The sequence below is a fragment of the Asterias amurensis genome, chromosome 6 (genome assembly GCF_032118995.1).
Source record: "Asterias amurensis chromosome 6, ASM3211899v1".
Lineage (NCBI taxonomy): Eukaryota > Metazoa > Echinodermata > Asteroidea > Forcipulatida > Asteriidae > Asterias > Asterias amurensis.
Window position 1 is genome coordinate 6,487,194 of NC_092653.1, and position 20,138 is coordinate 6,507,331.

At 38.3% G+C, this 20,138-nt stretch overlaps 1 protein-coding gene across 2 annotated transcripts; it reads left to right on the forward strand.

Annotated features, from left to right (window-relative positions):
* The first annotated feature begins 209 nt into the window (after positions 1-209).
* LOC139938948 (inactive peptidyl-prolyl cis-trans isomerase FKBP6-like) lies at positions 210-19,809 on the forward strand. Of its 2 annotated transcripts, none has more exons than XM_071934626.1 (13): positions 210-343; positions 2,393-2,547; positions 3,188-3,288; positions 5,023-5,140; positions 6,245-6,334; positions 6,858-6,989; positions 8,089-8,219; positions 9,570-9,629; positions 10,315-10,512; positions 12,287-12,476; positions 14,701-14,797; positions 15,809-15,935; positions 16,699-19,809. In XM_071934626.1, exons 2-13 carry the CDS (start codon positions 2,418-2,420, stop codon positions 16,750-16,752), a joined length of 1,428 nt encoding a protein of 475 aa, XP_071790727.1. In that variant the 5' UTR covers positions 210-343; positions 2,393-2,417; the 3' UTR covers positions 16,753-19,809. The 2 variants fall into 2 exon arrangements, with proteins under 2 accessions (XP_071790727.1, XP_071790726.1); XM_071934625.1 differs by having other exon boundaries at positions 235-339.
* The last annotated feature ends 329 nt before the right edge of the window (positions 19,810-20,138 follow it).

Sequence of the window (20,138 nt, forward strand, 5' to 3'; positions counted from 1 at the left end):
TGTCTAGCCCATGCCTCTTTCGAGCGTTTTAGTAGACAGTGTACATTTTGATGACCAGACTATTTTGTGGCTATTTAGATGTCGGTGACGTCGTCGGTAACCACAGCACGTGACACATACGGCGCTGTTTTACTCGCCGCATGCTAATTAGCAGTGACCTCGACCCCCCTAGTCCAAAATCCAATTAACAATCGATACAGGATATATCGACTGATGTTTGTCCAACGATGCAAGAGGGCGCTAAAACAGCAAAATCACATGTGTGTGACAGACGAAAATGATTGAAACTGTTGTTGAGGTTGTTCCTGTCATCATCACGTACCTCTGGTGATCAGTTGTGTAAGTAAGTTTGTGCATAGACTAGAGCAAGGGTTTGTGTGTATGATTTATGGTGTAACTGCTCTATATTTACACACTGTAAACGGACTCGTGTTGAAACGAAGAAATGTAAACAATTACTTTGGCTGTCGCGCAGCATGCTGCATGGACTGGTAGTACTACTAGTAGTAATTTTTTGCAATCAGAGAAGAGTGCCAAAGGTCAGACCACACCATCCATAAAGAGGTAGAAGTAGACATCGGAGACAACGTGCTGTATAAAAATAATTTGATAACTTTCTGTATGGCGCCACCACTTTTTCACTAATTTCTTTATAAATAGCCGAATCGTGTGTGTGTGTGAATGTGATGTAGATCTCATCCCTGGATATTGCATCAAATCTTGTTAAATTTACACGGAAGGAAGGAGCTTTCTTGACACTCATCTATTTTTGACTGAATTTAGAATTGACAGATTTATGAGCAAAAAAACACCAAAGTTTGTGGGGTTTTGCGCGCCGTTTCTACTGTTGCTAGGTAGCGCGCGCGTACACTGCAAACAAAGAACTGTTGCTATGGGCCGCTCGCGTACAGTATAAGCAAAGTTACTGTGGGGATGGGAACATGGAGAACGGAGGTATGCGATAATTAGAGCACCTGGGACGGGAAGAGGAAGGGGGACGGGGGAACGGCACTTAACACGCAGCGCCATTTTTTCAGGAATGCATCTGTCCTCAAGTAAATTATGACAAACTGAACAAAACACGCCTTAAATTCACATGGGAACATTAATTTTTTCTTCAAACCTCGCGCCATCTACACCTCTTTTGTTACCCCCCCCAAGTTTACCTGTCTAGCGAGACTCGCGGTAGCGAATAGGAAATTTGCACACAAAAAAACATCGCAAAAAAAGTGCGCGAACGGGGATATGGGGGATAAGGAACGGGACAGGAACAAAATTAATTTGACTGACAAATAATACAAAATGGAAAAAACAGAACAAGAAAATAATGAATAGGACGAAAACAAAAATAGCAGGGCTGGGGAAATAATACGGGAAAGGAAAAAAGAAAAGGGACTCATAAATGATATGGGACAGGAAAAAAACAAACTGAACGGGAAAAAAAGTAAACTAAGCGGAGTACAAACAGGGACAGGGTAATTGGTATTGTGACGTCAGTCTTTGCTTAGCAATTAAGATTTATACAAAGTGTTGTGTGAAATCGGAACTCTTGCGGGACCTGCGCATAGGGCGGGTTTCCCGCGACTGTGATGAGACCAAAAAAGAAAGGGCCATTGTCTTTTAACATCAGTCTCATCACAGTCACCGTATTGTGATGAGACCGATGGTAAAAGAGAGCCGTTTACAGCTCAACAAGGTGGGCTATAGTTGTAAATGTAAGTCATTCATGAGATAATCAGATTGGGAAAATGTCTGTAGTGTGCCACCACCTTCCTTTCCTTTTCAAATTCACTCATTATTAAAAATACGCCCCCCCTTGCCCATAGGCTACTTAGTACATTAGTTATTAATAATAATAATAGTATTTTGAAATTACAAAAAGGAATTTCAATATTGAAGTAAATTATAATTATTATTATAGACTTTACATTCAATTCTAAGTTATACTCATAAATACCAAATGACAAAGTGGTGGCAGGATACAGAAACCTTTACCCTGAAAACTGTTAAATAACAAACCTGGCAAGGGAGGTCAAGACCAGGTGCATCGCTAGTTGCGATAAGTAACCCTCCTCTCATCGTGAGGAGGGTTCCTCCAGCTCCGCCGTTGGGAGGAGGGTTCTGTTATCGCAACTAGGGCATCGCAGGCCATGGCCTTCGTGGCCTCCAAATTAAACAATTCTAAAGTCTTAAAATTAGAAAAGGTGTTGCAAATTCGCAAGGCAGTGAGATGAGAATAGAGGCCATATGTAGTTTTTTTTTCTTGGTTTGTTTTAATACTCGGTCGTTCTTGTTCATGCGCATTGAAAAATTCGCGAGTTTACAATAAAAACTGTTTACGGTTGAGAATGTAAGAATGAGTATTTTCAACAGGTTTATTTCCCTTTTTCAGAAATAAAAAAAACCGCTTTACAACCATGGAACCCCCAAGTCAGGTAGATCGTCTCGAAGATGAGTTTCACATCAACTTGTCTGAGCCTGTGGACCTCGAAGAACTCTGTAAACCAGAGAGTAAAGGTGTGGAGTTTGAGGTGTGTCAACCAGTGGGTATGTGGACTTCATAATGCTGATTACACCTAGCTAGGGTAGAAACTGGGTTGCTAAAAGGACAAATAAAAAAAAAACATGTTTTAAGCGTCCAGCCTTTTTGGAAAATAAAGGAAGGGGAGCCATTTTTAAGGACAACTGGCTGGGCTAGTTTCAGAAATTAATTGTTGACATTGTTCATATGTATCATGTTCTTTTTCTATTTAAAAAAAACAAACAAAAAAGGCGACTGCCTCTAAAAAGGAAGCGAGTGGGGATGCTAAACATGTTTTGTTTTTGTTATTTTGCTAATTTTATTATTTTTTGAGAAATTTTTGACATCTGCAGTCCTCCCTACAGAACTAGCGCCCCAGGAAATCTCTAACTGTTCACAGTGCAGAAAGTGCAATTTGGCTATTACCATGATCTCTACCCTAAAAATGAACTGTCTATTTTAATCGCTCAATAGTCACTGCAAACCATGGTCTCCACCATGCAAAGATAAAATCTTACTGGCTTATGGTTTTAACTATACTATCTCCATTTCAAATCCTACTCATGTAAATGGTGCAGCCGCCTTACCTATTGTATCTCGACCATGCAACGTTTCAAATCTTACTTATAGTTCTTTTTTTCCCCTTTTTTATCTTTGGTCACTAAGAGTCGACTGAGAAGAACTACTTTGATGAGGAGGAAGTCTTCAAGCAGTTGAACCGTGAGATGATGGACCCTGACGATGACGAACCAGGAGATGAACATCTGGTGAGACACATCACCAAAGCCTTTCACTGAATAGACCCAATGCATACGACATCACACTCTCAAAAAGCTGAGGCAGATCATTGGACAATGGCTGTTCTCTGTGCATAAAAAACGTGGGCGTGACCTCAGCATATCTGTAGCGTTTCGCGTTATGCAAGGGGGAGCTATTGATTTCTTACACAAAACAGAACGCGCCTTCGAACAAGTGCGCGTAAGTTTGGGTGTCAACTCTCTTTTGTGCATGGTTGTACACGATTTTCACACCCAAACTGACACCCAGGATAGATACAGTTCACTATTCAATTCAGTAACATTTGTTTCAATACAAAAAAGCACATAATATGTTGAAATTACCCAAGTTGCAGCATGAAATAATAAATATATTTTGATTCAATAGTTACCGGCAGAATGACAACATTTAGGTGTAAGGTTAAGCAGGACGCTTTTGAACCATAACCTATGGACAAACAAACATAAAACCAAGGAACCATTACAGGACAAAGGACAAAGGAAGCAGACAAGACAATATGAGACTAAGCCTGGACGATATGACGATAGTATCGTCACGATACGATATTGAAAACAATATCGCCAATATCGATGTTGGTTTTGAATTTATCGAAATATGGTCTCACAACGATATTTTTTTTCATAGACGATATCTTTCAAAATATCGAGTATTTTCTACGGATTTCTTACAATCTCACAGGTAAATAAGATTTGTTAGGGCTGATGCCGTCTTTTACGACTTCGAATGAAAGTTGTGGCTGAACGCATATCTTGTAAACATCATCATATCTAGACATCATCATATCTCTTTGCAGCACTGAAGCATGACCAACGTTCTTGAACCGTTTATGTGCTGTGTTAGCCAAAAGAGAATTTTTACTAGTTTTGGTTACTTTTCGGTAATAAAATGAGGGTTTTTTTATCGTGAAAAAAATAATCTTGAGGTGGCAAAAGCCGTCGGCTGCCATCTTGCTTCTTCACAGAGCTTGTATTGTACATCATGGACAACAGAGGGCGCTTTCTTGCATTTGGAACTGTTTTGGCCATACAGCTATATAAAATAGCATTGGTCGTGTTGACGGTGAGTTGACCAACACAAGCGAATCGACTGTGAATATCCATGCACGTGTATAGTGATGATTGTGAACACATTGGAATAAAAAAGTTTTTTCTCCATGGGTTTTTAGAGATCGCAACACTCCAATCGATTGAGGTACAAATATGATTTAATTGCTTCAGAGCCAGTAATGTAAAACAAAAAAATATTACGTTTTCTGTTTCATGGAATATGGATGTAATGTTTTTTGTTTTTGTTTTTTTTACACAACAGTCATGTTTTGTTTGTCTTGTCTTCGTCCTTGCGGTAAAACTGTTTTAGCGTGCGATTCAGCCATTGTCGTCCCCTTCTGAAGGGTACTTTCAATTTTCAAAAATCTTCACGATATATCGTCATATCGGCGATATTTACTTGACGATATATCACCAGTCAAAATTTTCGATATCGTCCAGGGTTATATGAGACAAGGCCAACACCTTACAAGTTACACTATATCTATGAATCAGAGTCAAGGAACTGAGCTCTTGGGTTTTTAACGAACACAGATAGAGAGGGTGAAGATTCCCCCTTAAATGTTGATCCTAGATTTAGACCTTCTGTTAGCAACCGTTCTCACACCATGCAACTGGTCCACAGTACATGTTAATGGTTCTTATTTTCTTTTACAGTCTCCATTTGAAAAGATCAGCAGGCGTATGCGTCCTATTATCGGTGATGGCGGTGTGATGAAAAGAGTCATCAAAGTGGGTTCAGGAGAGGTCATAGGTCAAAGTGATACTGCAACAGGTTAGTTGTTGACTAATTAAACTTTCAAAAACTCCTTGACATCTATATCACACAAGGTTGAAATACAACATCATCTGGCCGAGCGGTTAAGAGCACCGGATTCAAGCTCTGGTGTTTGATTAGCAGAGTTTGGGTTCGAATCCCAGTCGTAACACTTGCTACGTAAAATTGGGGAGGTAGTGCTTTCTGCTCTACCGTCCAGGCTTCGGACTGATGATACCCAAGCCTACATCCGTATGGACTGTAAAAGGGGTAACCCTGTTTCAGCCCTAGGAGGCAACGGCCTGTGGACAAAAATTATTGTAGCGCACACCTTGAAGTGGCCATCAGGCCTTGTGTGTCTGGTGACTTGCATAAAAAAATAAAATAAAAAAAAAAATAAAAAAAATACATTACCTCGATCTACCCCAAATGCCTTCCTGTCTTTTTTATAAAGAAAGTGTTCTTTGTAGAACTTAAAGAGGCAAAAGTATAACATTTAGAGGGATAGTGCAGGTTTGCCCTTAAACTTGTTTTAAAAGTGAATGGCCAGCAGGACCAGTCATTAGTCTATTAGCTTTTTCAATAGTCAGGCCACTTGAAGAGAGTTTTGACCGGTCCTCGGGTGTTTTAATTGGCATTTGATCAGGCACCACTATTGGTAATTGTCAAAGACTAGCCTTCATAGTTGGTGTATCTTAACGTATGCATAAAATAACAAACATGTGAAAATTTGAGCTCAATCGGTCTTTGAACTTGTGGGATAATAATGAAAGAAAAAAACACCCTTGTCACACAAAGTTGTGTGCGCTTAGATGGTTGATTTCGAGACCTCAAGTCCTGAATCTGAGGTCTCAAAATCAAATTCGTGGAAAATTACTCTTTTCTCGAATCCTAAGGCACTTCAGAGGGAGCCGTTTCGCACAATGTTTTGTACCATCAACCTCTCCCCATAACTCGTCACCAAGAAAGGTTTTATGCTAATAATTATTTTGAGTAATTACCAATAGTGTCCACTGCCTTTAAGGGAGAATGCTCTTTTGAATGACAAAGTGTCACTGCCCATGCTTAAAATCTGAAGTCTCATCTAATGTTAATCCTTTGTGAATGCTCTTCTCTTTTCAGTTCATTATAATGGATACCTTGAATATTCCGATGACCCGTATGACTCAACGAGACTTCGGAACAGACCAGAGAAATATCGTCTGGGAGAGGGTAAGAGACAAAGAAGGAACATATATAACACTGCTGATATTTATCAGGCCTTTTGGGCAAACTATTTCTTGACTTGGCAGCCGGGCTCGTTACAATGTAGCTGTATGTTTGACAAGCCCGTACAAGTATTAACGAGCCTGTTAGAGTAGGTTAATACAGGTAAATTGCTCATTTCTGACTAGCCTGTCGGGCTACCTAGAACCATGTTTGACTATAGCCCGCAGTTTTCTGGGCCCTTTGCACATGCACAGGGATGCCAGTTTTTCGGCCATTACCAGAATTTTCAAATATTTCCTGAATTTTTCCAGCACTCAGTGTTTCATCTGGCCGGAAAAAAATATGTTTTTTGAGAATGGGAGAGATGGCTATTTCATTTTATGTATCAAGAAGTGACACATGATATTGGCTCAAAAATGAAACTCGGTTGTTCCATGCCCTGGACATTGCTTTGACAGTTTTTCGTAATTCCACATATTGAGCTGAATGTGTCTGTCAATTTTTCCTTTGACATTTTGATATTTAGGTAAAGTCATTGAAGGTCTTGATGTAGCTATTTCAACGATGCGTAAAGGTGAAATATCACAGTTTTTGGTGAAACCCGAGTACGCCTTCGGAGCTATGGGGGTACCACCTAGGATACCTGAAAATGCATCAAGTAAGTAAAGGATTCATTGTAAAAGTCTGCGGTTTTAATATTCGAGTTAATTTTTATTAAATTTGTATCGGGGATAAAGAATATTAGTTTTGGTTTTACCCATATACACCGATGTGTGTTAGCACTGTATACTCAGTACTTTCCCGAGTCCTGTAAAAAAAATCACAGGTATATTGTGGGATTCGAACTGCCGGCAATCTCGGTGGTCTAGTTGGTATGACACTGCTCTAGAATTGCCCAGATCGTGGGTTCAAATCCCGTCGAGTAATATGCCTGTGATTTTTTTCAAAGGACTCGGGGGAAATTACTTAGTATACAGTGCTACACACATCGGTGTATATGGGTAAAACCAAAATTAATATAATATTTGAGTTCTTATGAAAAAGTGAAGTAGTACTCTCAAAGAGAGCACCCCTGGCTTTAAAGCAAGAACAGTAAAGTAATAGTAATAGCTTGCTAGTTGACCTACCTCAGAGCACGACCTGGATTCGAACCTACACTCTGTTGATCAGAAACACCAGCCGCCGGTTTCCCCGAACTCTTTCTAACTTAGGATTAATCTTAGGACCGAAAGACGTAGGACGCATTGAACCCATCCTAAGTTATGACGGGTTACTTATCGTAACTTGAGATAGAATTAATCCTAGCGTTTCGGCTGCTGAGCTTGTGTTCTGTGCTCTTATCTGCTTGGCCAAGCCAATACAGTCTAAGAGCAAGTTCGAGTGTGCACCATGGTTAACTAAAGGTTGACTTTTTTACTCGAACCCAGTCTAGTCAACCAATGGTTGACTACTGGGGCCGACCATTTCGAACCAGCCTCTCACGAGCATGGTTTATTCCGTGGTCCCGATAGCCTGTTCCATGCTAACATTTGTAAAGCACAGAAGGGAACCAGTGTCACTAGGGGAAATACGGATGAGTAGGCTTTAAACCTTGTTGTTCCAGAGAGAATGCCGCTGCGCATGTTCGTTGCTAGTCAGTGGTCAATCACAGGTCGACTAAATGTGGGCACTCAAACTTGTTCTAAGCAGTCTGGTTTTAAGTTATAGTGCACGAAATACTCATCTTTAAAGTTAGTTTTGTTTGTTTTCCTTGCCAGTTTTATTTGAGGTGGAGCTGGTGAATATAATGGACAATCCCGTAGCTGGAGAGTTTGACACATGGACGGTTGAGCGGAGGAAGATGGCAACGTTTTCTGAGATTCTTAACGTGGCGAATGCAGAGCGCAAGGTATAGCTTGAGATGATTGTATGATTTTGTGCATACTGGTCTTGAATTAGATGTAAATCACTTGAGGGATTTGGGTTAGGGGCTGTCCAAAGTTTTCAAGGGAGAGGGGGTAAGATGTTAATATTAAAATAATGGTCATCATTTTTGAAAGAAAATTTTTAAAAAGTAGTACTTTCTGTACAACCTAAAAAAAAATCGAAAAACCTTTGGACGGTCCCTTATTACCTTTAAGTGTTTGTTAGACAAACGCTCATCACTAGAACACGATCACTTGAACCCATCACTCCAATCTTTCACAACTCCACTGGCTACCTGTTAAATCACGGATAGTTTTCAAACACCTACAAATGCAAAAACGGATCAGCACCAGACTATCTCCAGGTATTAATACAACATTATCACCCTCCGCGAAAACTTTGTTCCAGTTCAAACGGTCTTCTCACAGCAGTTCCAGTTCACACAAAGTTCTACGATCAGTGTTCCTTCAAATATGCTTCTCCTAGACTATGGAACTCAAACAATTTTAAAGAATGTTCCACGCTAGAACAATTTTAATCTAAACTTAAAACCCATCTTTTTAATCACAGAAGTGCTTAGAGACTTTATTTTGTAATATGCGCTATATAAAAACTGATTATTATTATTATTGTTATTATTATTATTATTATTTACCCAGCTCTCAGATGATTACCGCAAGTAAACATAAAGCTTTGATATGATGTTGCACATTCGATTACATCAGTGTCTGAGATTCGGGTACCAAGTTATTTATTAGTAGCATTAGTGGTCAGTACCATTTGCTGTTTATTTCTTGCCCTGTTTTTTTTTCCCTGCCAGCTTTCGAGGAGTTAGTCCTTGTTAAAGCCAGTGGACACTATTGGTAATTACTCAAAATATTTATTAGCATAACACCTTACTTGGGGAGCTTTTGATAGTATAATACACTGTGAGAAACAGCTCCCTCTGAACTAAGGTAGTTTTCGAGAAAGAAGTAATTTTCCACGAATTTAATTTCGAGACCTCGGATTTAGAATTTGAGGTCTCAAAATCAAGCATCTGAAATCACACAACTCCGTGTAACGAGTAATGGGGAGAGGTTGATAGTATAAAACATTGTGAGAAACGGGTCCCTTTGAAGTAAAGTAGTATTCGAGAAAGAAGTATCTTTTCCACGTATTTGATTTAAAGACCTCAGATTTAGAGTTTGAGGTCTCGTGGGACAAAGGTGTTTTTTCTTTCATTAGTCTCGCAACTTCGATGATCGATTGAGCTCAAATTTTCACAAGTTTTTTATTTTATGTACATAGTGTCCAGTGTCTTTAAACCAACCTTTTTTTTTTTTCTTCACAGAGTGGCAATGAACTTTACCAAAATAAATTATTCTCCAAAGCCAGTTATCACTACGGAAAGGTAAGATAAATTTCATTTGTGAATATACCTCGTATAAAATGACATCAGGGTGCCTAGAAGACACCTGATGTAGGTAAGGATTAGTGTAGTTGTTATTGCTGGGTACAATTGAAAAAACAGTATTGTATATTAAGAAATTTCCCCTGGATAACTAAGAAATGAATAAGTAAAACCTTGCTAACTTAATGACTTTTTCATTCAAACTAGATAACATGGTTATCAAGTTCCCAAATGAGAAGTAATCCTCCGTGATATTTTGCTCATATTTTGGCTTGTGGTGGCTGAGTGGTCTAGTTCACCGGACCCAAGCTCTGGTACTGTCAGCAGCAGAGTGTGGGTTCAATTCCCGGTCATGACACTTGTGCCCTTTAGCAAGGGTCCTAACCATAATTGCCTTGTATAAAGTTATGAAGGCAGTGCATTCTGCTCTACCAGCCAGGCTTCTAGTGGATGATACCGATGCCTACATCCTTGAGGACTGTGAAGGGGGCAACTCTGTTTCAGACGAAGGAGTAGGTGTGGCAACGTGTCCCTGCTGACAGTTGACTTGGGTCGTTAGCCCAAATTAGTTAAGGGTAGCTCTCACCTTGAAGTGGCCGTCCGACCCTGTGAGTTGGGCGATATCTCATAAAACTAAGTATTAAAAAAACACTTTGCATTTTTTATATAATTGAATCCTTATCAGGCCATCAGACTCCTTGAAGAGGCTAGACTAGCTGACGAGTCTGAAGAAGATGAAATGAAACGAGTCCTGCTCAAGTTGTTACTCAACTCAGCCTTATGTAACATCAAACTTTGCAACTCAACGAGGGCGTTGTCCAACTGCATGAAGGCGTTAGATATCGATCACAATAATGTCAAAGCTATGTTTAGACGAGGCCAGGTAACTAAGATATATTATGTATATATTTTTTTTTTACCTTTTAAAAAAAGCACTTATTTTTCTAGGCATTAGCTGAGGTCTCAAAATCAATACAAATATTTCAGTGAGAAATTACTTCTTTCTCAAAAACGTCGTTACTTCAGAGGGAGCTGTTTCTCACAATGTTTTATACTATCAACAGCTCTCCATTGCTTGTTACCAAGTAAGGTTTTATGCTAACAATTGTTTTGAGTAAATACCAATAGTGTCCGCTGCCTTTAAAATTAATGGCGATACAATCTTTTGGTTAAAGACAGTGGACACTATTGGTAATTGTCAAAGACCAGTCTTCTCACTTGGTGTATCTCAACATATGCATAAAATAACAAACCTGTGAAAATTTGAGCTCAATCGGTCGTCGAAGTTGCGAGATAACAATGAAAGAAAAACACCCTTGTCACACGAAGTTGTGTGCTTTTAGATGGTTGATTTCGAGACCTCAAATTCTAAACTTGAGGTCTCAAAATCAAATTTGTGGAAAAATACTTCTTTCTCGAAAACTATGTCACTTCAGAGGGAGCCGTTTCTCACAAAGTTTTATACTATCAACCTCTCTCCATTACTCATTACCAAGTAAAGTTTTATGCTAATAATTATTTTGAGTAATTACCAATAGTGTCCACTGCCTTTAAAAGCCTACTGCAGCTCTGCTTTTACAGGCAGTGGACACTATTGGTAATTACTCAAAATAATTATTAGCATAAAACCTTACTCGGTGACGAGTAATGGGGAGAGGTTGATAGTATAAAACATTGTGAGAAACGGGTCCCTTTGAAGTAAAGTAGTATTCGAGAAAGAAGTATCTTTTCCACGTATTTGATTTCAAGACCTCAGATTTAGAGTTTGAGGTCTCGAAATCAAGCATCTGAAATCATTCAACCTTGTGTGACAAGGGTGTTTTTTTCTTTCATTATTATCTCGCAACTTCGATGACCGATTGAGCTCAAATTTTCACAGGTTCATTATTTTATGCATATGTTGAGATACACTGAGTGAGAAGAGTGGTCTTTGACAATTACCAATAGTTTACAGTGTCTTTAATCCTTTTTCATTTGGATTTTGATACATATTATCATTACTCTAAGTAGAGCCAGTTGAGAAGAGAGAAGACATTGAAGAAGTTTCAGTTATAGGAAAAGCCCAGAGAATTATTCCAGGGGAAAACCCACACAATCAAGTAGGGATTGAAAATCTAATCCACATAGTGCCCCCGGAAGGTATGGAACCAGGGGTGTATTTCACAAAGAGTTAGGACTAGTCTTATCTCAAGTTAGGACCAGTTACTCGTCCTAACTTAGGACTATCCATGCAATTTGTATATCTCCTAACTCCTTGTGAAATCTACCCCAGGGTCCTAGAGGTGGAAGGGGAGGCAAGCCACCACTACGCCAACCTCACCATGCAGGGCCCAATTTCATAGAGCTGCTAAGCACAACAATTTGCTTAGCATGAAAAGTCTGTTTCTTGTTAACTGGTATTCAGCTGTTGTTTGCGTATCCTGACAATCACGTGGACATTTCGTTGGTAATTTTGTTTTTATCAAGGAAGAAATTTCATGCATAGCAAATTTTTGTGCTTAGAAGCTCTATGAAATTGGGCCCAGATCTTGTATTTCTTCTTTGGATAATGATTGGTCAATTAGCCATACAAAATTACAAAGAATAGAAAGGTTAATACAGACTGTGTTTTTTTCTTAGTGATACCCATATTTTTTATTGTATCTTCTTTGTTTCAGGCCTTTTTGCAGCTGAGTGATTTTGAAAAAGCACAGAAGTGGCTGTCTAAAGCCCAGAAGCAGTGTCCAAACGACACGGCCATCGTCAAGGAGATTGCTAAATTGCACACGGCGAGGAAAACTTTCAAACAAATGGAGCAGTCAATGTACACCAAAATGTTCCCCTCGGCAACGAAAAGCGCAAACAAAGGTACACAAATGTAGAACGAAAGACTTGGTTCACGTCCAGATTCTGTGAATTTGTCTTTATTCAAACCCAAACTATTTACTTACCCAGTCAGTTTCCCTTGTGGTTTATTACTTGACATTTAGTATTAAAAAGTCGCATCCCCTTAAGGTGATCCCCTGGCTGACGCTTTCCAGGTTGTACCGTAATTAGGGGTAGGATCCTTGTCTACACGGCAGATAGTGGTTATATGGCTTTTGACTGGCACCCCCAAACAAAGATATTGACTGATAGGGGGACCGCCACTATAGGGCTTGATAACTTAGTTGGTAGAGTGCAGGTGTTAATCTGGAGGTTGTTTGTTCAAGTAAACTTTTCTTTGTTCAAGCCCAAACTATTTTTAACACTTTCCCAATCAGTTTCCCTTGTTTTTTATTTATTTATTATTTTTTTTATGCAAGGGTGGTGGTTTATTACCTGACATAATACACTAAACTTGCCATAAACTTGCACAGTATTTCAATATTTATGTTCGATGACCTGGTTCTCCCTATACGCAAGCTTAGTGTATCTGGCCAAATCCTTCTGGTTGTGGCCTTTTGACACAGTTCACCTGACGTCATCATCACAATTATCTTGGGAGAATATCTTATTTGTGTCATTATCCCAAACGCAAATTTACAGCATTTAAATTCTTGCAAAACCTGTCGTCGATTTCACAAAACTCTTCCTAACTTAAAGGAACACGTTGCCTTGGATCGGACGAGTTGGTCTATTAAAAGCGTTTGAAACCATTTTTTATGAAATGCATATGGTTAGAAAGATGCTTTAAAGCCATTGGACCCTTTCGGTACAGAAAAAAAAAAAAGTTCACAGATTTACAAATAATTTACAGGGTTTACAGAAGGTAATGGTGAAAGACTTCTCTTGAAATATTAGTCCATGAAATGCTTTACTTTTTGAGAAAACGATAAAACAATATAAATTCTCGTTAACGAGAATTACGGATTTGTTGTAAACACATGTCATGACACGGCGAAACGCGCGAAAACAGGAGTGGGTTTTCCCGTTATTTTCTCCCGACTCCGATGTCCGATTGAGCCAAAATTTCCACAGGATTGTTATTTTATATATAAGTTGTGATACACGAAGTGTGGGACTTGGACAATACTGTTTACCGAAAGTGTACAATGGCTTTAAAAGTAGAATATAATGATCCACACAAGTATCACTCGAAATTGCACGGTTTTCCTTTTATGTTGTGAACTATCACTGTCGGTCATTTATGGGAGTCAAATTTTTGACTCCCATAAATGGCCGACCGTGTTTGTTCGCACAGTAAAAGGAAAACCACGCAATTTCGAGGCAAACTTGTGTGGATCATTGTTGTCTACTTTTAAATTATCTTTCTACCCATATGCATTTCATAACAAACGGTTACAAACGCTTTTTTATAGACCAACTCGTCCGATCCAAGGCAACGTGTTCCTTTAAGACTAATCTTAGGACTTAGGACAAGTCCCAACCCTGCACTGTAGCATGCAGACCTTAAGATTAATCCTAAGTTAAGACGAGTTACTCGTCCTAACTCGAGATAAGACGAGTCCTAACTCTTTGTGAAATCGACGGCTGCTGCTTAAAGGCACTGGACACTATTGGTAATTGTCAATGACCAGTATTCTCACTTGATGTATCACAATATGCATAAAATAACAAAACTGTGAAAATTTGAGCTCAATCGGTCATCGAACTAGCGAGATAATAATGAAAGAAAAAAACACCCTTGTCTCACGAAGTTGTGTGCGTTAAGATGGTTTATTTCGAGACCTCGAGTTCTAAATCTGAGGTCTCAAAATCAAATTCGTGGAAAATTACTTTTTTCTCGAAAACAAAGTTACTTCAGGGGGAGCCGTTTCTCACAATGTTTTATACCATCAACCTCTCCCCAATACTCGTCACCTAGAAAGGTTTTATGCTTAAAATTATTTTGAGTAGTTACCAATAGTGTCCACTGCCTTTAAATAAATAAATGTTGAACTACCTGGTCAGCTCAGTGAGTGGTGAAGACGCTTGTTCTTGAACGGTAAAGGTCATGGGTTCGAATCCATAGCCCATTTTTGTTTCCCAGTTTTGTGTATACAGTACTTTACACACATACTAGGTGTATGGGTAAAACAAAAATATAATTTGTTATTAATGATACAAATTTAACATCCATTAAATTTTTATAATGGTTGCTTTCTTAAAGAAAATAATACTTCCAAAACTCAAGATGGGTCCAGTGGGCTTGATAAACAGAAGATGTGCCCAGCGGAAACACAAGAACTACTCAAGAAAAGACTCAAGTAAGTACAGATGTGGTTTTCTACCATGTGTTTTTAATGTTTCGTCCACTTGCTTGTTTGTCTTCTCCCTTCATTTATAATCTTGATTTTGCCTGTGTTTTTTCCCTTCATATTTATACTAGTTTATATCTGCCTGCAACTTTTTGAATATTTGATGAATTGTTTGAAAGTCTTTTTTGCATACTTACTGTAATGCGTACCTGCATTTTTGTGTGGCTGGCTCTGGCATGGTTTGTTTTGTGCTCTGGGTTCTACAGTCCTGTTTTTCTGTTGTCTTGTATTGATTCTGCCATTTCTTAACTCCATGCACATTTTGTAAGGATTTTAATCATCAGTATTAACCGCAAGAGAAAAACTGACTGGGTAAATTTTAAATGATTTGAGGGTTGAACAAAAAACTGAGAAGTGGGATTCGGATTCACCTTGCCAGTTAGTTTAGAATTTTAGCATAGATAGGGTTAGAGGCGTCTGTCTGCTGAAAAGGTCAAGACATTACCCATGCCATTAGAGATAGGCCTATGTAATAAGTAACTAATTAGTGCTCTGTTGGCGGAACAGACGTATCCCCATACTTTTGTTTGGGCACTGGCCTGGTGACCAGTCTTTTTCTTAGTCTTTTTCTTCCACTCTGTGCTTTTTAACATGTGTTCTGCGCCTCTGATCATTTTGTGTGTAAGGGGCGCAATATAAATTTTAAATATTATTATTATTATTACCAACGACGGAGGTCATTGGTTCTAATCCCACTCTTGTCAATTCTTTGTTAAACCCGCAGAAGGCATTCACTGGCAGGTGAATTTTAGGGGAAGTTTGTTAATGACAGAACTTCCTCAGCAAACATATATGGGAAGTCTGCTTCATATAAAGTCATTAAATACTTTTTTCCCCTGTTTCCCAACATTGATTAGTCACCTGCCTTAGGTTTCTGACCAAAAGGTTTTATTGCCATAAATTTTAAGTTTGAATACCAAATGTATCATTCAAATGTTGATATGTTAATCTGATACGCAGGGCATTTGATGAGGACAAGGCGTTAACTGAGATGCCCATTGCTCTTGAAACTCTGACGTCTGCTGAGGTTGACTACATCCAGCAAGCTGCCACCGAGATGGGTCTACTTGTCAGAAAACTTAACCAGGTAAAGACCAGTCAGGGTTGTTGGATTTTTCACTACTTACTTTGCTGTTGGAGTTTCACTTAAATTAGGTGTGAGAGTCATTACAGGTATAAAAGTCTGAAACTAGGACCCAAATTTTAGGAGGTATTTCAAAATAATTCCTGATAGGAATACACAATCTGGATTAAAATTTGGGGGAATAAAACTGATATCCGAGTGAAATGTTTCTCAATATGCTTTATGCTATTGAAAGCTGATGTAGGCTTCTAACCGAAAGTTTTGATGGGCACTAATTTCAAGGATGATTGTAAATGTGTGCCGTAGCTTCCCTTTAAAGACAGTGGACACTATTGGTAATTGTCAAAGACCAGTCTTCTCACTTGGTGTATCTCAGCATATACATAAAATAATAAACCTGTTAAATTTGAGCTCAATTGGGCGTTGAAGTTGCGAGATAAAAATGAAAGAAAAAAACACCCTTGTCACACGAAGATGTGTGCGTTTAGATGGTTGATTTCGAGACCTCAAATTCTAAATCTGAGGTCTCGAAATCAAATTCGTTGAAAATTACTTCTTTCTTGAAAGCTTTGTCACTTCAGAGGGAGCCGTTTCTCACAATGTTTTATACTATCAACCTCTCCCAACTACTCGCTACCAAGTGAGGTTTTATGCCTATAACTATTTTGAGTAATTACCAATAGTGTCCACTGTCTTTAAAAAAAATTCTGTTTTCTTCTCCTACAATCTCATCTCGACCCGTTTCTTATTTCTAAATTAATTTCAGAACTCGGACAAGTACCTGAAGCTCTACAAACCAAAGCAAGAGGAAAACCCCTGAGGAATTGTTCCTGCAAAACTCCCTGTTGGGTAAAACTTTCATACCCCTCTTTTTGTTGGGTTTGATTGGACTCGTCACTTGTGCACTACAAAGTATAGCCTAGCCAAGGAAACTTTGTATGATGTCGGTGAATACAGCTCCATTTTTCTCCTCGGCTTTGAAGAATATTTGGCTGCAGTTGTTGTTTACTGCTGATGAGATTGTTTGTTTGTTTTATATGGTCTTACCGTCAAGGGAACTCTGCAAACTCCCACAAGGGGATATAAACGCCAGGCTGGCAACAGCCAATCTCTATCATACAAACATTGGTTTAACTTCTACATGTATGATTATTGGATGCATTGTGACAAATTATCTATCACTGATGGTTAGGCCTAGTAGCTGGATAGGAAACTGTACCAGGCATGATATTCTTCAGGAAAAATCTGTTAAACTGTGATTAGAGACAGTGGACACTATGGGTTATTGTCAAAGACCAGTCTTCTTACTTGGTGTATCTCAACATATGCATACAAACCTGTGAAAATTTAAGCTCAATTGGTCGTCAAAGTTGTGAAATAATAATGAAAGAAAAAACACCCTTGTCACCAAAGTTGTGTGCTTTCAAATTTTTGGATTCGAGACCTCAACTTCTTAAATCTGAGGTCTCGAAATCAAATACGTGGAATATTACTTCTAAAACTACGTTACTTCAGAGGGAGCCGTTTCTCACGATGTGTTACTATCAACAGCTCCCCATTCACTCATTACCAAGTAAGGTTTTATGCTAATAATTATTTTGAGTAATTACCAATAGTGTCCACGCACTGCCTTTAATAGCCTGAAATGTCTATTTAGAGCCTACACCAAGTGTACATGTAGGTCCTTGTTATACCTTTCAAATATTCCTACTTTCTTCCAAGGAGCAAATGTCATGCCTGCTGTACTGCCACTAAGTAGTGCTTGAAACAGCTAAACATTATTCCACCATAGTGCATCAACTTGATTCTCCTGACGGATTTACAACATCAGAAGCTTGGTCTCACTTTCTTCTTGAATTTGGTCTCTGTAACTGTAACACCCTTTTGTTGTCTTTGTATTAGTTTTGGCGTGCCGGGACTTTTGTAAACCCAACATTTTACTGGTTACAACAAAGATCGGGTGTGTTTGTGTGTTTGTGTGTGTGTTTCTTTAGCCAAAACACTGCATTTTACAAAATAAGTTATTGGACGATTGATAAAGCATCAAAACAGTGAATCTTGAGATATTAAATTTTATCCTAAAGTTTTGCTAGGTCTTTGGCCTTTGTGCCCTTGAAGAATTTCCCATAGATTTTAAGATTTTCCAATGCAAGTGCCTTTGGCAAAAAAGGTAAAGTGCCTTGCCCTCTCAATAGTGAAATATCACGCCTGCTGTTTAGGGGCCTATAAAACGGTTTCACTTTCCCCGGAGTTCTTTAGGGAAAAACCCACAGGCTTTTCGGTTAGGGTTCAAACTGTACATCCTAAGGACCACCAATAACTTAAAGAATAAAGATGCTATGTCAGATTTTTGGCCCCAAACATTAAAAAATAGATTTTTTGGAGTGAATGGTATTTCAAAGAGTATCACCCGCTCTAACAAAAACAAGTTTAGCTTTTAGTTTTTGGTCAGGAACCATGACAAAAATTTAAAACGTTTCTTATAAAACACATAAGAATTGGTCACATGATATATTGTCGGGATCCCGACAAAAACTAATTTTGAGCACTTTCTTTCACTGCTTCTAATAATTGGCAGACTTTTTCGAGCAATGGCTCAAATGAAAGCTTGTAACTTTCTCGACCCCCCATCAAAATACCTATTGAATTTTAAATCAAAATGTTTGGGTCAAATCGGCCAAAAATCTGACATAGCATCTTTAATCTGAGTTAGCATTATACTCTGACATGCAACATGTGTATAAAGCTTTTCTCTTATTGGTTCTCCTGAATATCCTTCACTTCCATATAGGTTTCCACACACGCACACAATCGATTGGGAAAAAACATAGACTGGAAAACCAGTCTTCCCATGACTCACAATAGCCAACCCAGGAGTAATCTACAAGGGAGTAATGTGCGGAGTATAATTAGCTTTTTATCCTGTACTTGATAAAATGAATTACTTTTGCATAGTATCTTAGAAGGCTTGACTTGTTTGGTTTTTCAACACCCCTTTTCTGATAAAAGCTGTTTAAATCACCACACGTTAAAGTTGAATTGGGGCCAAAACTTTAGTAATATAAAGTATTTTTGAAAGGAAATGACCAAAGACTTAATAAGGACCTTCATAAGTTCTATTTTTTTGTGAATAAACATTCTACACCCACCTCTCATGTTTATTATTTTATTGGTATTTTTCGAAAGAATTACATAAAAAGAGCCAAGGACTAGTTTTTTCGTTTTTTCAAACATTTTGTTTTTGTAATGTCACAAAAACTCAACTATTTAAAGTTTAAAGACAGAGGACACTATTGGTAATTGTCAAAGACTAGTCTTCACAGTCGGTGTATCTCAACATATGCATAAAATAACAAAGCTGTATAAATTTGAGCTCAATTGGTTGTCGAAGTTGCGAGATAATGAAAGAAAAAACACCCTTGTCATATGAAGTTGTGTGCTTTCTGATGCTTGATTTCGAGACCTCAAGTTCTAAACTTGAGGTCTCAAAATCAAATTCGTGGAAAATTACTTCATTCTCGAAAACTACGTCACTTCAGAGGGAGCTGTTTCTCACAATATTTTATACCATCAACCTCTCCCCATTACTCGTAATCAAGAAAGGTTTTATGATGATAATTATTTTGAGTAATTACCAATAGTGTCCACTGCCTTTAATAAACATTCTACACCCACCGCTCATGTTAATTATTAATTTTTATTGGTATTTTTCGAAAGAATTACATAAAAAGAGTAATTTTTTCAAACACTTTGTTTTTGTAATGTCACAAAATTTATGCCAGCCTCAAAGTGACAGAGGCCCTCACATTATATCAGTTAAAAGTAAATGTAAAGGGAAAGTTGTCTCGATAATAAAAACAGTTTATCTTATTATTGACTAGAAAGTTTTGTTGTAATAATTATTGGTTTACACTTTGTCTTGTTTTAGTTGTAGCTTAGGATTGATGGTTTGGAAAATGGAGGTAAAACCAACCAAGTTTGTGGGGGAACACAAATTTAAAAGGGAGCAAAAAAAGCTTGAACAATAAAGACAATACTGATTTTAAATTTTAACTCTTTGCTCTTTGGCATACCGACGAAGTGCTTGCACTGCAGTAAATAAAATGAAACAAAAAAATCGTGAAGTAAAATTTGAAATTGTGGGTGGAACCATTAGCATGGTTCCCACTGAATACTGTATTTGTTTGATTAAGTATGCGGCTTTAA

Bases quoted from the DNA above. Each gene is read 5' to 3' on its own strand.
- LOC139938948 (XM_071934626.1), top strand. From the start codon at position 2,418: ATGGAACCCCCAAGTCAGGTAGATCGTCTCGAAGATGAGTTTCACATC. The intron at 8,220-9,569 runs GTATAGCTTGAG...TTTTCTTCACAG, and splicing joins TGGCGAATGCAGAGCGCAAG to AGTGGCAATGAACTTTACCA. The intron at 10,513-12,286 runs GTAACTAAGATA...TCTTTGTTTCAG, and splicing joins CTATGTTTAGACGAGGCCAG to GCCTTTTTGCAGCTGAGTGA.